Source organism: Pagrus pagrus (assembly GCF_965226575.1).
Source record: "Pagrus pagrus genome assembly, chromosome: 20".
NCBI classification, from domain to species: domain Eukaryota; kingdom Metazoa; phylum Chordata; class Actinopteri; order Spariformes; family Sparidae; genus Pagrus; species Pagrus pagrus.
In genome coordinates, this window is record NC_140207.1 from 11614404 (window position 1) to 11631987 (window position 17584).

At 39.2% G+C, this 17584-nt stretch overlaps 1 protein-coding gene across 1 annotated transcript; it reads right to left on the reverse strand.

Moving 5' to 3' along the window:
• Positions 1 to 301: 301 nt before the first annotated feature.
• LOC311249708 (uncharacterized protein) lies at positions 302 to 8825 on the reverse strand. The gene is made up of 17 exons (XM_084340965.1): positions 8502 to 8825; positions 7999 to 8042; positions 7715 to 7779; positions 7469 to 7623; positions 7037 to 7097; positions 6422 to 6635; positions 6125 to 6217; positions 5882 to 5962; positions 5326 to 5505; positions 4515 to 5194; positions 3715 to 4239; positions 2894 to 3503; positions 2622 to 2692; positions 1726 to 1866; positions 1009 to 1169; positions 795 to 885; positions 302 to 602 (listed from the first exon to the last, which is right to left on the reverse strand). Exons 1-17 carry the CDS (start codon positions 8523 to 8525, stop codon positions 520 to 522), a joined length of 3279 nt encoding a protein of 1092 aa, XP_084197091.1. The 5' UTR covers positions 8526 to 8825; the 3' UTR covers positions 302 to 519.
• Positions 8826 to 17584: the final 8759 nt, after the last annotated feature.

Sequence of the window (17584 nt, forward strand, 5' to 3'; positions counted from 1 at the left end):
ACCTGTCAGCTCGCTACCACCACAGTGTGGCTACTACTGTCTCGTAAAGTTATCACTCTAATCATGGAGTGACACACAAAACAGCTGAGAATAGAGGGCTGTTATATGATAATCTGAGGTAATTAAAATGTACTACAAATATACACCTACACTATACTATAATAATGCATTTTTCTTCACATAATACTTCATTCAAAAATATATAAAGACATTGTAACACTGACAAGAAGCTGTACACTGCCTCTTAGAGGCTGGAAAAGATACATGCACAGTCAAAGAAAATGGCCAAATACAACTCAAGTACCAAAAGGAACAAAACTTTATTTACAAGTCATTTTTTATCTGTTTCAACAGATTTGATTACAAGCATCGCTGAAGATGAAATATTTAAAACCGAAAGGCAGAACATGTCTATTTACATCTCAGATTTCAATACGGAGAATAAGTCAAATTAAATACAGAAATAATATCACAAAATCAGGTGTTCCGACTTTTTTTTTAAGGAGGAATACAAACACTTCAATCTGAACTTTCTGCTAATATCCTGGTGAAGTACAGAACTGCAGGCTGTGCAGTGACGTTCTGGATGCTGTATGCATGTCCTGCAAAAGTAGAACAGTAACGTCAGTACACGAAAACAAACAAGGCACATTAAGTTTTATAGGGGTGCATCAAAAACGTGTACAATTACAGTTAAACGGTCTTTTATTTTAACTTCCCAAGGAGCAGTTTACTGAAATACAATGAAACATCTTAATTCTGCCTTAATATCTGTGATGATGGCGTATTCTTACCACATTGCACCATGAAGGATTGTCCTGGACTGAAACGGGACTCACTGCCGTTGATGGTTACACTCACAGAGCTTGTTAGTAAGTTAAAAACCTTTAAAGAAAATAAAACAATGATTAATTAAAGACAGCATTTCAAGAAATCTGGTGAACAAGACGACGGAGATGACATAAAGAACACAATCACACGAGAGATGAGAGTGAGAAGTCTACTGACTGTTGTGGCGCTGTGATCCACCCACAGAGGCTTCTTCATGTAGGAGCCCAGCAGGATTTTTCCACTACAGAAGGAGCCGCCATTCAGATCCACCATTAGGCCAATAGCTCTGCCTTGATAGAAGTACCAGTCAAAGTGGTCTGGACTAATCTCAGGACCATCTGCAATGATATCAAACAGGAAGAATTATTCAATGACAGGTCTGGACAATAATTACTCATGGTTTATACCCTTTTGTAAAGACTATTTGATAATAATACAGAGTTTTGATTAATAATATGGTATCTACGTTACAGATAACAAGCAAAAACTAATTAAAATGCTTTAAATTCAGACATGAAACAATGTATTATGTGAAAATGAGTTGTTTTATCATATATTTTGGGATGGATTGGGACGTCTGTGTGATTAAGATTACCGTGCATATTAGCGCCTACTTTTGTCCACATTTCCTTGCATTTCCTGGTTTGTTAAGATTTCATTTAATTTTCAATAACCAAAACTACTGGGATGATTATTATCAGTCACATAACATCTCTGAAAGACTTCATACAGAAAGTATAAGGTACCTAAATAATACTGGTATAACGTAAGACATATTTTAAGTGACTTTAAACCTGCTCAGCTCCATAAAGTAGACAAATTATAAAGTCACTGTAAGTACATCTGTAAATGCTTCAAACAGTGGCTTGTTTAGCAGACATTTGATTTTCTTACTGTCGACGGTGGTAGACCAGAGACTCTTAAACCACTCCGTCAGGTTGGCCGTATCCTTTGGCTGTAAGATCAGCGGTTTGAGAGGAGGAGCACACAGGTCTGATGCAGACAGAACAGCCTCGCTTCGGTTTGACGGCAGAACTGGAACAAAGTAAAGATGAAAGTAGAAGTTAATCATTTAAAAGAAGAGGAAAAACCCATTTAGTAGGCACACAATCAAGAATCAAATATTTGTCATTTATGTCGATCGAGGTGATAATGAAACCACCACAGGGAGCGATTTAACCTGGTGATGTGAGCTACACATCCAGGTGTGAAAGACCGAGCTGCTGCATTTTCAATTCCCAGCAGAAGGTGAAAGGGCAAAGTATAAATATTTCACTGTGGCTGCCCACATTCAGGACAGAACAACTGTCAAAGTGGCATCTATCCAAGACTGAGCTCAAATGGGTATTTCTCTCTACTGTGCCTGGAATGAACGTTTATATTTGGGCTTACATTCATGAGTTACAACCTTGATTTTTTGGTTTGTTTTGTTAGTGTAACAAAACTTCTTTCATTTATAGTCACAGTACACATTCATTGGGCTACAATCATTTTTAAGCCATGTGAGAAGCCCTGTGTACACGCACAGTCCTCATACCTGGTTGATTATACTATATTTTCATATTTAATATTTCAATTAACACTGCTTGTGCTCTCAGACTGAATTTGTGTTAAAGAGTTGTATGATTACTTGTTAAATAATCAAATCTATACATTAAAATGTGGGGAAACACCAAAAGATGAAAGGAAAAATACAAATTTTCAAGATAAGGGTGTTAGTGAAGAGAAGTAGATGTATTCATCTACAAAAAATCAAGTATATTTGATGTGTTTTATGTTTAAAAACATACTCATGTCATCATTCTCCTCAAACTGTTCCAGCTCAATCATGGAGGATGGCCCGCTTCTGAGGACTTTTAACCTGCCAAAAAATAACAAAAAAGTTATAAACTCACATAAACCAACACCAAAAGTTTGTTCTTGTCATTTGTTTGGTTCTTATCCACATATCTATAATCCAATACATTCATATTTAGAGCTATTTAAAAGAATGTGGTGATGTTTATTTACTAAACAATGGATGTATACATTTTGTAGAATAAAAAAAAACAAACTTCCTTACGTGTTCTCTGACTGACAGTTGTCATCCTCTAGGGCCTCGTGGTTCAGGGGACCGTTGGACTCACCAGCATCCATACTGACAATGTCTTCATGTTTCTTGCTGAGTGTTGTATAATCAGTAACAGTGACTTCCACAGCAGGATGTGCAGTGACTTTACGTCTTTTACTCTGACCTGCTTGTTTACTGCTCACAACAGTTGGTGTCTCTGTTAAAAGGTCTTTAAACTTGGCCAGAGAGCGTTTGACAGTCTTTGGAGCCGACAATGGCTTCACTTTCAGTGGAGGCACAGGAGCTCCCCCTAGTGGTTTCGGAGAGACAACCATGTTGCCATTTATGGGCGTCCCAAGTCCAGGAGACCTGCTCTGTTTAGACTGCTTTTTTCTTTCCTTACGAGGTTTGGGCCCCTGCTGCTGGGGCTGCGAGGAGACACTCTCTACATCCTCACACAGGCCATTGGCAATCCACCAGTTACTGGTAGGTTTCCTCCTCCGTTTCTCTGGTTCTGCTGCCCTGAGCTGCTCCCTCAGTCCTCTGGGAGAGACTGGCACTGGTGAGATGGATACTTTTTCGTTAGGGACGTGATGGTAGACTCTTTGAAATACCTGATCCCCTGTAAAACATCACATTGTAGTCAGTTACAAAGCATATTGGTTTTTGCAAAACTCAAATAAACTGAAAACAGATTTCAACTTTAACATAAAATAAAACTTTTTAAGTTGGAGGTAGGTGTTTTTATTAACATCAGTAGGATTGTGGTTGCAGGACTTTCTTACACTGTAGTATTAGGTACATTTTCTTCAGTAAAGGATCTGAGTGTTTACCTGTGTTTTGGCTGTGCTCTCTGGGTGCAAAGACCAAAGGGCTCGACTCTGCAGGATCCTTGTCTTCGTTCGGGACCTCCTGGTCCTGCTCTTCAATCTGCTCTGCCTCACCCATATCAAATACTTCTGACGCTTTCACCTTATCTGGAGTGTCTCCTTTTGTTTTTCTGTTTCTGTTCCGGTCGGTTTTCTTTTCTTTGGCTTTTTTCATCTTCTGACTGGATGACGGCGCAGGCTGATTTGTTCTTTTCATACGTCCATCCTTCTTAGTCTTTACAGGAGATGAGACTGCCGCGATGGGCTCCTTCTTGCTCTGCTTTGACTTTTTCAGTGTAGGCTGGCTGTCTGTAACCTTTGTTTCCTCTTTGCTTGGAGAGCCGCTCACCCACCACTGTCCAGGCTGCCTCCTCTTCCTTTTCCCAGGACTCTCAGTGTCTTCAGATGAACTCTCTTTAGACACAGCCGGTGGTCTGTTCTGTTTATCCTTTACATCCACTTGTGTTTCAGAATTCATGATTTCTTTCTCTGTAAGAAGAAAATACAAAATATATAACAGCGTATAGATGTTCACATAGCTGCGTATAGTAAGTATTACTGTGATTTTGAATGTTTACATACATTTCACACTGCATCTGTTAAAATCTCTCTTGTGAAATTGGTTAATTAAATCAATCCTTGGGGACTACAAGAGCAGTATATACAGAACATTTAGACACATTTACACTGATTAACTTGAGATTATAACTATTATGAAAATTAAATAATGGCACATAGTAAGAGATTTAATAGGAGGAGATTACCTGGAAGAGCATGTACAGGCTCCTGATGTTGCTCCTTCTCGGCCTCAACATGCACCGTCTCTATCACTGCACCAGATCCCTGCGGCACTTTTCTGTCCCTCTTTAATGACTTTGACCTGCTTGTCTTGGCATTTTCATTCCCATCTTTTAAAGACTTTGATCTCTTCATGTCAGCTTTCTTTTCCAGAGTGGGCTTCTTTTCTTCATCCGTTTCTCTGCTGGCTGTGTCTTTAGGTGGCTCCTCTGCCTGGTCACTTTCTTCAGATGATGCCTTCTTGAGTCTTTTCTTTTTGTTTGGTTTCTCTTGTTTCATTAAGTCATCTGCAGGAGGATCCTCAGGAATGCAGAATTCATCCATATCATTTCCAGGCTCAGTCACCTCATTCTTCTTCTCTTTCACTTTCATCTTCTTCATTTTCTGATTGACAGTCTGACTTCCCGGTTTGCTGCTTGCCTGTTCAGCTTCCTGTGGTTTTTGTGCAGTCTCTATGGGGCTATCCTTTGCTCCCTTGTCAGTTGAGCTGTCCTTGCTGTTGCTGAAAGTTCTGTTCGGTCTCTTACTGGTGGCACCTTTACTCGGGATGGAAAACCAAAGAGGTGTATCATCCTCCAAAATGAGGAAATCGTCCTCTGGCTCAGGAGGAGGGGGTGCTTTTATGGGTGAAAGAGACTTCCTGGAGCTTAAAAACAAATATTGATTGGATTATTCATAGTTTTAGTACAACATTACTTTGTATACCTATTTTGGTTATTTTAATTTTTCAACGGGAAGGAACTCTACTTATTATGGTGCACTCTTATCTCAACTCACCATGAAGGTTTGGGCTGTATAGCCTCTCTAAGCTTCTGTAGAAAAGTCGTCATGTTGTGTCCCACTCGGGTGGGCGCCTCAACAGGTGGCTGCCTCTGAGCGCTTTCTGACTTTTTCTTAGGAGCCGAGACTTCAGGCTCCTCTCTCACTGCTGACACGGGTGGGTCTGTGTTTTCTTGCCTGGAAATAAACAAAAATAAAACAGGACGAAGTTCTTTAGTTACATTTAAACAATGCACAATATACTTCACTGTGCCTGCTGCATCAAACAATTAATGTGTGAGGTTTTGCTGTATTCGATTTTTATTATCAACTATTTTGTTTGACTCATTATAAGGCTTGAAACGTCTGATATAAATCTAATTATACTTATATTCTAACTGTCATGTTTATAACCAAGATTATTGTAAAATATTAAGCCACAGTTCATATCTTAGGAACAACACTTTAATGACCAATTTCAAGAGATGCCAGACTTGATCATCAGCCAGGACATTGTACACAAAGTTAGCTAATCTTATTGCAAAGTAATAAATTAACACTTATTAGTTCTTACTCTTGTGCTTTTCTTTTGCCTGCCAAATCAGCTGTTTGAGGTTTCTTGGATGCTTTTTCTTTGGCTGGCTGACTCTCTTTGCTGCAGAAAAAATAAACACACAACACATGCATGTAAGTTAAAACTCTAAAAGGGCATTCCTCAAGTAATGAACATAGGTTTCAGACAAATAAAGGTCAAACATCAAAACAAACTGGAGACTGGAGACTGGAGACTGCGATCACTTCTATAGAGGACCCTTACCATGATTCCTCCTCCTGGTTTTGGTGACTGGGCATCTTGGGTTTGCTTAAAGCAATCTTGCTTGGAGGCGACTCCAACTCGGAATCATCAAATCTAGAGGGAATGAAAATTGTTTAAGCAAATGTGCTGTAGATTAAACAGTGAAAATTTACTGGCTCTCACTGTTAGTGCTGATCATCAGTATTGGCAGTAGATCCTACACTTTGTATAAACTAAACCTCTGAAATGCAAATAATCATTCAAAGAATTTATTTCAAACAACTTATTTCCCACATGAAAGGCATTATAGTTACTTACTGCTCTGCGACGGGCCCGTTGCACTGCGGTTTCTGGGTGGGTAGGGGCTCCGCCTCTGCCTCTTCTTTTCTTTCATCCTCATAGGCAAAGAGGACTGGGGACATAACTGTGTCTTTTTCATTATCCATCTCTACTTCACCATCCACAATTACTTTCTCTTCAATAGGGCTGGATGTCTTCATTGGTCCATGCACATCAAATGGTTTGTCCAAATCTGTAATAAGGAAAAGCAGCACCTTTTAACAAGAAAAACTTTTCTAGACAATCACCCACCTATAATGCTGTACTGAGCTTTCTCCCCAGAAAGCTTAACAACCATAAATATCTGGCCTCACCTAGCCATAACATCCCACATGAAGGCACCCCCACACATGGTTTAAAAGCCTGCAACTCCCCCTCCAGTTAGTTAGAACTGAGGAAGCCTTTCGGATGTGTGAAACGCCCTCCAAGAAACTGAAACAAGTCCAGTTGCCTACGGTAAAGCGCTTAGAATTACCATGACTTGGATGACTGAGAACCGTCATCAACAGTTTTCTAAACAATACAAAAAAAAGCAGACATGTGTTCAGAAAGGTCAAGTATTTTCACAGTGACATACAGGCTTGAGTCTCTTACCAATGTCTAGTTTTGGACTGGGTGTCCCCGTTGCAGGATGTAGGACGTCTCCTTTAGGTTCCTAAAGAGTTACAAAACATATATTTCAAGGCTCAACAAATCTAAAGGCATCAAATCTTTTCTAATTCAAGAATCTGCTTAGTCTATAAACAAGCATAAAATCTGAAAGTGGAAGACCTCCATTTAAACTAACAAGCTGAAGTGTTCAAACACAATGTGGCTACTTTGTCCCACAAATGCAAAGATCATGCCACTGAGTTACTATGAAAAGTTTAGGTAACACTTGCAGACAGAGTTAATGAATTTCATCAAAGTGCCTCTCAGATATTTAAGATATTTTTGCCTTTATTATCCAACACTGGGGTAAGACACTTTTTGACTTCTTATTTGCAATGTCAGCAGAAGTCTCCATAGTTAATGATCATGCATTACCATTTCACAATTTGGAGGTTTTTCTGTCAGTTGTCCTTCCTGCTGTGGGTCTGGAGGAGTCGCCCTCTCAGTCTGGTTTGCGTCAGTCCCGTTCTCAGAGATCTGGAGCAGAAGTGATTGAGGAACTTGGTCATCTTCTTCAAGCGAGGATGGCTCTGAAAAGAATAATGAAGTATAGGTTAACATAATGACAATGCAAATCAACCTGCAAAATATTAAAGTCAAATAATCACACACTCAACTCACCCAAGTCATCAAACATCTTATCGATGTCTTCCAATGCCAGCGTTCCTACCCATTGATTAGATGTACTGAAAACACAAATGTTAATATGGTGACTAAAAGACCAACATTTCAGCATTCTCAATACAATTAAATCTGCATTAAACATAATTTCAATAAAGCCAATTTTACAAAAAGACATACGACATTCACAACTTGGATATAATTTGACAATAAGTGTTATACATTATTTAAAATAACAAGGCATTCCCTTTAAATTACTTTTAAAACATTTTCTTTACACGTACCTTTTTTTGTTTGGAATGTAGCAGAGTTTCCTCTTTGGTCTCCTCTGTGAACAGACAGTTAAAGAAAAAACAGCTAGTTTTTAGGTAGGTTGCCAGTTTGTTAGGAACACAAACCTAAAACTGCTGCAGTATGTTTGATGCAACAGTCCTTGCTCACGTTAACTTACATAGGATGGACACAATATTACAGCCCAAAGTATTACGCAATACGGTTCACCAGCATCACAAGCTACAGCCTCATAAATGACCATGATTGTGAGGTCAAAACACCTCTCTCAACAACAAAAACTAAACACTACCTAAACCATATGGAAGCTTGGTATAAATGAATGGCTGCTGTATTGGTTTCAGCTAACTGAGCTTGTTTATACTTGTACTTGGCACCCGAGTGTTACGTTACAGCCCCTTCCCCTCGGTTTCGGTTAACGTTACATGTTTGTTCAGCCCTCTTTCCTCACGGCAACAACAGAAGATAGAGACACATAAAGAAGAAATTCACTTACCAAGGTAGGGTAGTTGTCCTCCATTTATGTTAGCTAGCTATTTCTAACGTACGGCGGTAACGTTAAGTGACTGTTCGCGACAGTTAACCCAAGCTAATGTTTAGCTAGCTAGCATTTTGTTTTCAATAACTGCTCTTCGTATTCGGTTAGCTCCCGCAATGCATATATTTGAACCCGCGCTCTGAAATTAAGCTGTGACTAAATACTTAACAGAGTGAAAGCTGATAAGACAGCTATTCCGCCCATTTGATATACAACGTTACAGGGAGCACAATGGCGCTGTTTACAAATTGTAAATAACCCGCGCACTGATATGCGTGGGCTACTTCCTGCCCTGAGTCCGGGCTCACAGACACCCCTGTCTCTACTTTGGCAGATGCTTACGCACAATTTATATTTCAAAACCATAGAATAAACTTGACTACATCAACAATATGATATAAACTGAACTATATTACTGGTGGAGCTTGTTGCTGATGCGCAAAGCCTTTGATTGCTACGACTTTGCTGCCTGAAAGAACATACTCAGGGAAATATATCACAATTTCTCTTGATGTTCTTCTTCTACGTTTTATTTTCCGGCAGTTGGCGCTTAGCTTTCCTGCCCCCTACAGGTTAATCATGGTCATGATAATTATGTCCTTAAAATGTATGATAATAAGATGATTTAAACATTATTTTGGGGCTCTTTTTCAAAAAAAGATCTACAAAAGTTTTCCCCCGTTTTTTTTGTTGTTGTTGTACATGATCAACTTTTAACAAATGGCTTAAATTCTAATAATATTTGATAATATCCATGATGTTATAGACTTCTCTTTAGTAGCAAGTCTTCTTTAATTGTGATATTCTTGTTCATCTGCCACAGTATTAAGAAAGCGCCCACATTGCTGCTGTAATGTTAAAACACTTTGTATCGTGCTTGATAAATTGCACAAATCCTTTATTTCAAATAAATATGTCAAGATGAGAAAAAGTAAGCACTGGAAGGGAACATCCGATATAAAACAAACATACTCTAAACTCTGGAAAATGGTAAAGCATACAGTCTATATTGTAAAGTGTATGATAACAGTGTGATGCCCCTGTGCAGTGTTGTAAAACTATCCTTATCAGAGCCTAATTAGTTGTGTTAGCAATGGATATGTTAGAATAGAGCCATAAAAGGTTCAGAGATCAGTCAGACAACCTTTATTACCTTATTTTTACAATGCAAATTATACCAGAGTGCATTTTAAATAATAGTGTGTGATCAAAATTTAATAAGATTTATTAAAGGCGCACTATGTAGTTTTGGAGAAGAAATTTTAATCAGAAAAGAAAGATCTTCATTGACTGATTTTTTTTTTATGCCTAAACAAACTAAAACTTTGTTTTCATGACTGAATAAACTGAATAAACAAAGTGACCTTAAAGGACAACACAATTTCATACTGTTTAACTATGTTTATATTTGGCGGACCCTGCCACCTTTCTAGCTCCAAACAGTGTTCTGGGGACCTTATTTTCCTCTGAGAACAGCTTGCAGTTATGGAAAAAATAAATATTTCTGACGATACAGTTGCTCATGCACGAGCAAAACTACATAGTGCCCTTTAAAAGTTTCAAAATTAGACAAAACACACCAACTGCACAACTGTTTTCTAGCACATATGAAATCAAGTGTCAGTGTGTGACATAAAAATGTTCAGCTAAATATCTTTTTCTGCTTCTTAGCAATCTCCTTCGGTTCCATGGCGTCAGGACTGATGTCTGTGTACAGCGGCTGCTTGATGTGTCTCCACACCACCAAAACAATCCGAATGGCAAACAGCACGCAGGCCAGGGCCAGAAGCACAACTGAGAGAAGAAAATCTAGTTAGTCCACATACACTAGTGGTAAAATGTTACTATAGTTGGACCACTGTTTCAAAAGCCCTCTAACTAAATTTGCTTTCACATATTACTACGATCTTGTCAGTGTCTTACCAATGAAGATGCCATTGCGACTGGGCGATTCAGCATTGTAGTTTTTGTCATAGTTTCCAGACAGCGCCCAGATCACGACAGGGTAGACGATGAGGATGTACCTCACATGTTTGTCAAGGACAAAGTTTTCCAAAACAAACCTGTGAAACACGAAGCACAAACACATTGCCTCACAATCTTACTGATGATTTTGCACATTACCTCTCTAATTTATTAGTATTTCTAAATGAACTTCACCTACCACACGAGCAGAACAACAGACAAAACAGAGTATGAGACGGTGGCAGCATCCAGTGGGGACATATTTACTTCATAAGTCAGTACAATGGCCACGTTGATTAGTGTTGCGATGGTTGTCCATGTTGTGTAGACCATCACGCCGTTCTGAACCTGCACATATAATACATCACATTAATTAAACACTGACCTACACTTAATGATAAAAGTCCCGTATGGCTGTCTTACTAACCAGCACACGGATGAGCCACAGGTCGGCTTTGTGGTATTTCTTGAGCCAGGGTCCATAAATATGAAGTCCATGGCAGATGAAGAACAGCATGGAGTAATTTGTGCAGATGACCAGGAAGAGAAAAACCAGTGCAGCAATCATAATTCTTTAGAAAGGCACAAGAACAGCAGGAAAATACATTTAATGTCTCTGTTTGGATTAGTTTCTATGACATTAAAACAAAGTGAGACATAAATCCATACTATATGCAACAACAAGCTTAAAGTTGCATGTTTAAGAAATTTAGTTGGTCATCTAAAATAAGAAGAATGTCAAGAGTTGCATTGTTGCAGAGATATCTATACAAGTTTGCATGTTAACCAGCTAGCCCTGGCACGTCATTTCTCACAATGCCTCTGTGAGCTCCCAGTCCGGACAGCTAGCTGCACGGCTAACTGAGCTAACTAGTTAACGGCAGCTACAGTAAACAAGAGTAAGCCATTAATGTGATGAAGTTGAAACTCAAGAGGTGGCCAATTGTTACATATTGCACCTCTTATTGTAAAAAGAATAGCCACAGGAGACATTTAAAACCCCTACCCGTTGTCCCAAACAAGCAGCCAGCCGATATTGAAGCACAGATTGATGCACCAGCTAATGAAGAATCCGTAAGGCAACACTGCAGGGCTGCAGTAAACGTAGCCATAGCCGTTCCTGCAAGAAGAAAAAAAAAAACACATTTCCACACTGTGAGTCTCCTCAGAGCAGCAATTATCAGTTTAGAGAAATATTCTTTTCTGTGGCTTTTACAGCTTCTCCTACACCTAAATTTGTCTCATATCATCCCAAAAAGCTATTACAAAGACACAGATTGACCCAAGTTTAAATATTTTAGGTATCTAGCAAGAAAAAATACAATTTTGGCCCCTACTTCCTGCAAAGGCCTGAGACGATGTAGATAACCATTGCTGTCAGCCAGACGTAGATGATACTCCAGATGTTAAAAGTCCATCCTGAAGGTGTGATCTGGGTGTCGAACACAGCAGACACATTGGCTGTAGTGGTACTATAAGGACCTGGAGAGGAAACATGTAAATAATGAGTGAGATGGAGAGAAATGTAACATGTTAAACTAATATTTGTGACAGCCCAACATTCTTAGGGTGCGCTCACACTTGGCCCAGTTGTTCAGTACCGTGCCAAAGCACAATTGTCCCTCCTCCCCAGTCCCCACGCTGGCCTGCACTCACATTGCTCCAGACCCAACCGGGCCTGAGCACGGTTACCTCTTGTTCATACGTGTCCACGTTGCGTACCCGTGCTTGTGCTTGTGCATGAGCAACTGTACCGTCAGAAATATTTATTTTTTTCCATAACTGAATAAACAAGCTGTTCTCAGAGGAAAATAAGGTCCCCAGAACACTGTTTGAAGCTAGAGAGGTGGCAGGGTCCGCCATATATAAACAAAGTTAAACAGTATGAAATTGTGTTGTCCTTTTAAGGTCAGTTTGTTTATTGAGTTTATTGTGTCATGAAAACAAAGATAATTATTATTAAAAATCAATGAAGATCTTTCTCTGCTTTCAGTATTTAAAATGTCTTCCCCCAAACTACATTGTGCACCTTTAAACTAAAGAAACTAAACACAAACGAGAGATGGGTAGCGAAGCTTTAACTCACCAAGTCCAACTACAGACAGCCCGTTGAACACCAGACTTATTGCAAAGCCAACAAGAAACACCACTATCGCAGCAAGACGTCCAGGATTATGTTTTGCCATCATGGTCTACTCTGAAAGAGGAAAAACATTCAGAAATTAAAGGTTGTTTTTAGTTTAAACACATCCACAAAACTGCAAAAAGCTTCTGAAGAAGACAAATTGAAGAATTACAGTGGATATATGGATGACGGATGGATTCTTTGGTACATTCAGTGCATTGTAGCGTTTAACACTCAATGAGCAAATAGATGTGAGCTCAAAGAAACTTGCTTTCAGCTTCACTGTCGATGACCTGCATTTGAACCTGACCTCTCTGAGGAGTGGGAGAGCGATAACAATCAGTCACCTTATGTACTTTAGCATGTAAGTTGCCATTCAGACACTTGCACAATGTTAAATGTTTTTACCTAAATCACAAGCTCTCCTGTCACTTTTCTTAAGATTGTCAGCAAAGAAATAAAAAGGTCATTCTAAGGAAATTATTCAAATAACAACGACTGAATACATTATATATCAAGTTACAAAACCACTTGTGTAACTACCCAAAGGTCCACGTGCCACCGCTTTTCTAACAGGATCATAAAACGTTGGCAGCAAAACAAAAAGAGTGCCAGCATGATAAAGAAAAACGAGACGCAGGCCTACCTGTCTCTGTGCGAGGAAGCAGAATACTGTGCAGAGAACGAGGGGTTGTCCGTTTAATAGAAGAACCAGTTGTGTAAGGTGAAGTTTTACGACCACCCATCACGTGCACCTCTTATCTCGGATGCATTTCTGCAGCAGAGCAGTGAATTGTAAAACCAAACTGTCAACATTTGTCCCCATATGATCCATAGTTCAGTGATTCATCCATTAATCTGCTGGTCCTTTTCTTGATCAGTGAATTTTATTTTATAGTAAAGTCACAATTAAACAGCTCAAAGTGAGTGAGTCAGATGTTTTGGCTGATCGACAGTCTAAACTTCAAAATGACTCAGTTTACTTGAGCTGAAGGGAAGAAAACCAAATGTTTCTGGCTTTTTTTGAATAAAGTTAATGTTGCATATAGAACTTAAAGGTTCTGTATAACATTATGAACATTAATATAGCAGCGAACAAGTATTTGTCGTATAAAAATATAGTGGAGTCACATCGCGACCAGAGAATAAAGTCTCACTTTGTGTCCGTGTTGTGATCCAAGCTTCTCTGTTCTTTGTTTTCGTGGCCCTGCTGGCCGCCTGAATGGTTCCAACTTGACTCAGAGCTGATTTTATGTCTATTCAAAGCTTCATGGGTACATTAACTTTACAGGCTAGAGTCGCCATGATAGCGAATTAGCTCTTATCAATATTACTAATTTGTTTGCCAATGTTGAAATGGCTAGATGTTGCTGATTGTTGTATATAGCACCTCTAAATGATATTTATCAGTTATCAAAACAGTACCACACATTTTCTGATAATTGACAAATCAGCTTATTCAGTCCTGTCATCCATCCTTTATCATTACTGCTTATGATCCTTCCTTATTTGGTCACCACTATATATTACTGCATCTCGAGTGACCTATCAGGGACATTGTTGTACTGTTGGAGTATTTATTATTTCTTAATTACCACAAATCATTACATAAAAGCATGACATAAGGGAAAGCAGTATTTATTTATTTGAAACAGTGTACAAAGTCAAAATGCATGAACAAAAATGAACAATAAACATAATTTATGAAGGAATTGTTTAGGTGGGTTTAGGAAGGAACATTATTACAACTCCTGCGTTACTCCCATGTCACATTTATTTTCGAAGCTTAAAGGGTCTCTGAGGCAAAATTAACCAATAACACTATAAACAAAGCATATTGAAATATATCTCACACAGAAGCTGATTACAAAAATGTTTATTTTAAAAAAGCACCCACTAGACATTTTCACTTAAATATCCTGTTCTGCTTCTCGGCGATCTCCATGGGGGACATGTCGTCTGGGCTGACGTCTTTGTAAAATGGCTTGTTGATATTCTTCCAGGTGACCAAAGCTATCCGTGCGACAAACAAGGCACAGGCTGAAGCCAACAGTGCAACTAGTGGAAAGAAAATATCAGAGGGAAGCATTAGTGTGCAAACTATCTGTGTCTTATTGCAAGTATATGACTTTAAAAGATTTAGTTTCCTGTTTTGGTCAAGATGTGTAAGTTCCTCACCAGTGAAGATGTTGTTGCGAGTCGGATTTGCAGCGTCATAGTTTTTCGTGAATACTCCCGTCAGTGCCCAGATCACCGCAGGGTAAATGGTGAGAATGTACCTCACATATTTATCGAGGACGGAGTTCTCAAGGATAAACCTGTGACAGATCCAACACATTAGCTTTTGGAAAGACTTACTGAAGGTAATCCAGAATGAGAACCCGCTTTGCACTTACCACACAAACATCACTACGGTCAAAATGGAGAGTGAGACCGTGGCAGCGTCCATCTGGGACATGTCCGCATTTCTGTTCAGCACAATGGTCAAGTTAACAAGGGATGCAATGGTTGTCCATGTTGCATATATGGCAAGACCGTTCTGAACCTGCAGTAGAGACAGCAGAGTAGAGTTATTGAGATTTGACTTGTGAGATTTGACACAAAAGATGTTAAACACAAACTTAGAATCGAGCTTCCATACGCACCAAGACACGGTGGAGCCACAGGTCGACCTTGTGGTATTTGTTGAGCCAGGCTCCGTAGCTGTGGAGACTGTGGCAGGAGAAGAATATCACAGTGTAGCTAGTCAAGGCGATGAGGATGAGGAAAACCACGGCAGCGAGCAACAACCTTTCATAGGAAGAGAAATAATAGAATGTTAGATATCATGGTGATTTCCAGCAACTCGTGTGTTGATTTTGTACTTTTCCGCCCACGAAGTCAGATCTGTTTTATCTACACGTGGCCCAGGATCACACAGAATACATTTGCCTCAGAGGGCAAGAGAATATTTAGCTCACAGCTGTTGTGGTATTTCAATGTTGAAGAGAAGTTAACTGTAACTCTTGTCTACTTTTCAGGATTCAGTTTATCCTGATACTACCTTGCCTCATAGGGCTTTACTATCTGTACATAATACGTCACTGTCTACACTTGAGCGATGCCACTTGAAAATACATTTAAAAAAAAATAAAATACAAAGTGTCATAGGTAGAAAACTGACAGTGGAATGAGTTAAAATTGTCTGAAAACAAGCCCCATTCATCTCACTGAAATTCTACTTTAAGGTCATTGTGTGTAATGACATATTTTTGACAAGAGATATATATATTATCTAATAAAAGACAATACACTTTGATTATTATGTATCAGATTCTTTCTTTTGTCAGTCTATCTGTAAACACTTGGTTCAATTAAGAAAAGATTGATCTTCGAAATAGGCAGAAACAACAATATTAAAATTAAAATATGGAGAAACAGAATGACATGCATCCATTTTAAGTTGCTTTATGTCTGAAATATACAGTTTCTGCCTCATTAATTGTATTAATTGTAGGTTATGATCTATATTTTGGAGTCTTATGAGCCTGTGAGTTTCTCTCTGTGTCCTACAACACTCAAAGACATGAAGGTCAAGTTGACTAGAGAGTCAGACTCCCTTCACAACCTTTGAATGTGTCACTGTGCTTTTCTGCCTTTAACCGCGCTGGCATAGCCTCAATAAAAGACTTGAGCATGAACTAGAATTAGCATTTTTCTGTAAAAATGGGCTGCGAATACACGTGAAGCCAATTGTTTGTCTGTAAGAATTCATTAAAATGGCATTTCGTGTCCCGACTCACCGTCTGTCCCACAGAAACAACCATGAAATGTTCAGGCCCAGATTCAAGCACCAAGTCAGAAAAAATCCACACGGCAAAACAGCAGGGCTGCAGTAGACGTAACCGTAGGCATTCCTGATGAAAGAAATCACAGAGGTAAATGTGTACTTCAGCAAACCAGATACTAGGAGACAAAGATAACCATTATTTATTAGTGCAACTGTATGAACATAGGAAAAAAAAAAAAAGTACATACTTCCTAAAGATGCCGGAGAGAGCGTAGACCACCACCAAAGCCTGAAAGACGTAAATGATCGACCAGATGCTGAAGGTCCATCCTGCGGGGGTGATCTGGGTGCCAAACTCATCTGAAATATTACCAGTGGACTCCACAAATGGATCTAAGGGACAAAAATACATACAAAAAAAAATCACAGAGCTGATCACAAACAGTGTGGATCCAAAAAATAACTGTAAAGAGTTATTTCTTGGTGGCTACTGAGTCTGATATTACAAAATAGAGCATGAGAACTTACATATCCCCGGCCCTGCCAGAGCATTGAACACCATAGTGATGATGAAGAAGATCAATGCCAGCACGATGGCAATCATCAGGCTAATGTTGTGTTTTGCCATTGTTGATGAGTCGACAATCTGCAAACAAGTAAAATACATTAAAACACACATTATAAGGTAAAAAACAAAAACAAATTTGGGCATAGCATGTTGATAATTCACTCTTAAAATCAGTTTGAGCTTTTTAAGCCTTTGACGTACCGTTAATGTACCTTCTTGGTTGAAAGCAACACGCAGACTGCTCTTGAGGAGCGACTTTATTTGTATTGAAACAAGCCCGTTGTGTAACTGCGCATCTTTTATGGCCCCTCGGCACGTGTGCATGTTTGTCACTTATATCATCGAAGTTTGCAGATGTCCTCCTTCAGTCCCCCGTCTTCAAACGAGGAACGAAATTGATCTGTGAATCAGTGACGACATAAATTACTAAAACTTTAGATGAATGATTCTCTGCTTCATAACTGCGGTTCATTATTTTACACATTTATAAAAGAGGCTAGACTTTGCCCCTTGCAGTATAGCCGTGTTTGGTAACAGGTCTTTATCACCCAATGACATACGGTTGTGGCCCCCGCAGGTGCGACCGGAGTCTCTTAATCTTCAGTGCTGATGAG

Coding starts and splice junctions, on each gene's coding strand:
- LOC311249708 (XM_084340965.1), bottom strand. CDS start 8,525: ATGGAGGACAACTACCCTACCTTG. Junction 5,195..5,325: donor ATACAGCCCAAACCTTCATG/GTGAGTTGAGAT, acceptor TTTGTTTTTAAG/CTCCAGGAAGTCTCTTTCAC. Junction 4,240..4,514: donor GCCTGTACATGCTCTTCCAG/GTAATCTCCTCC, acceptor TTCTTCTTACAG/AGAAAGAAATCATGAATTCT.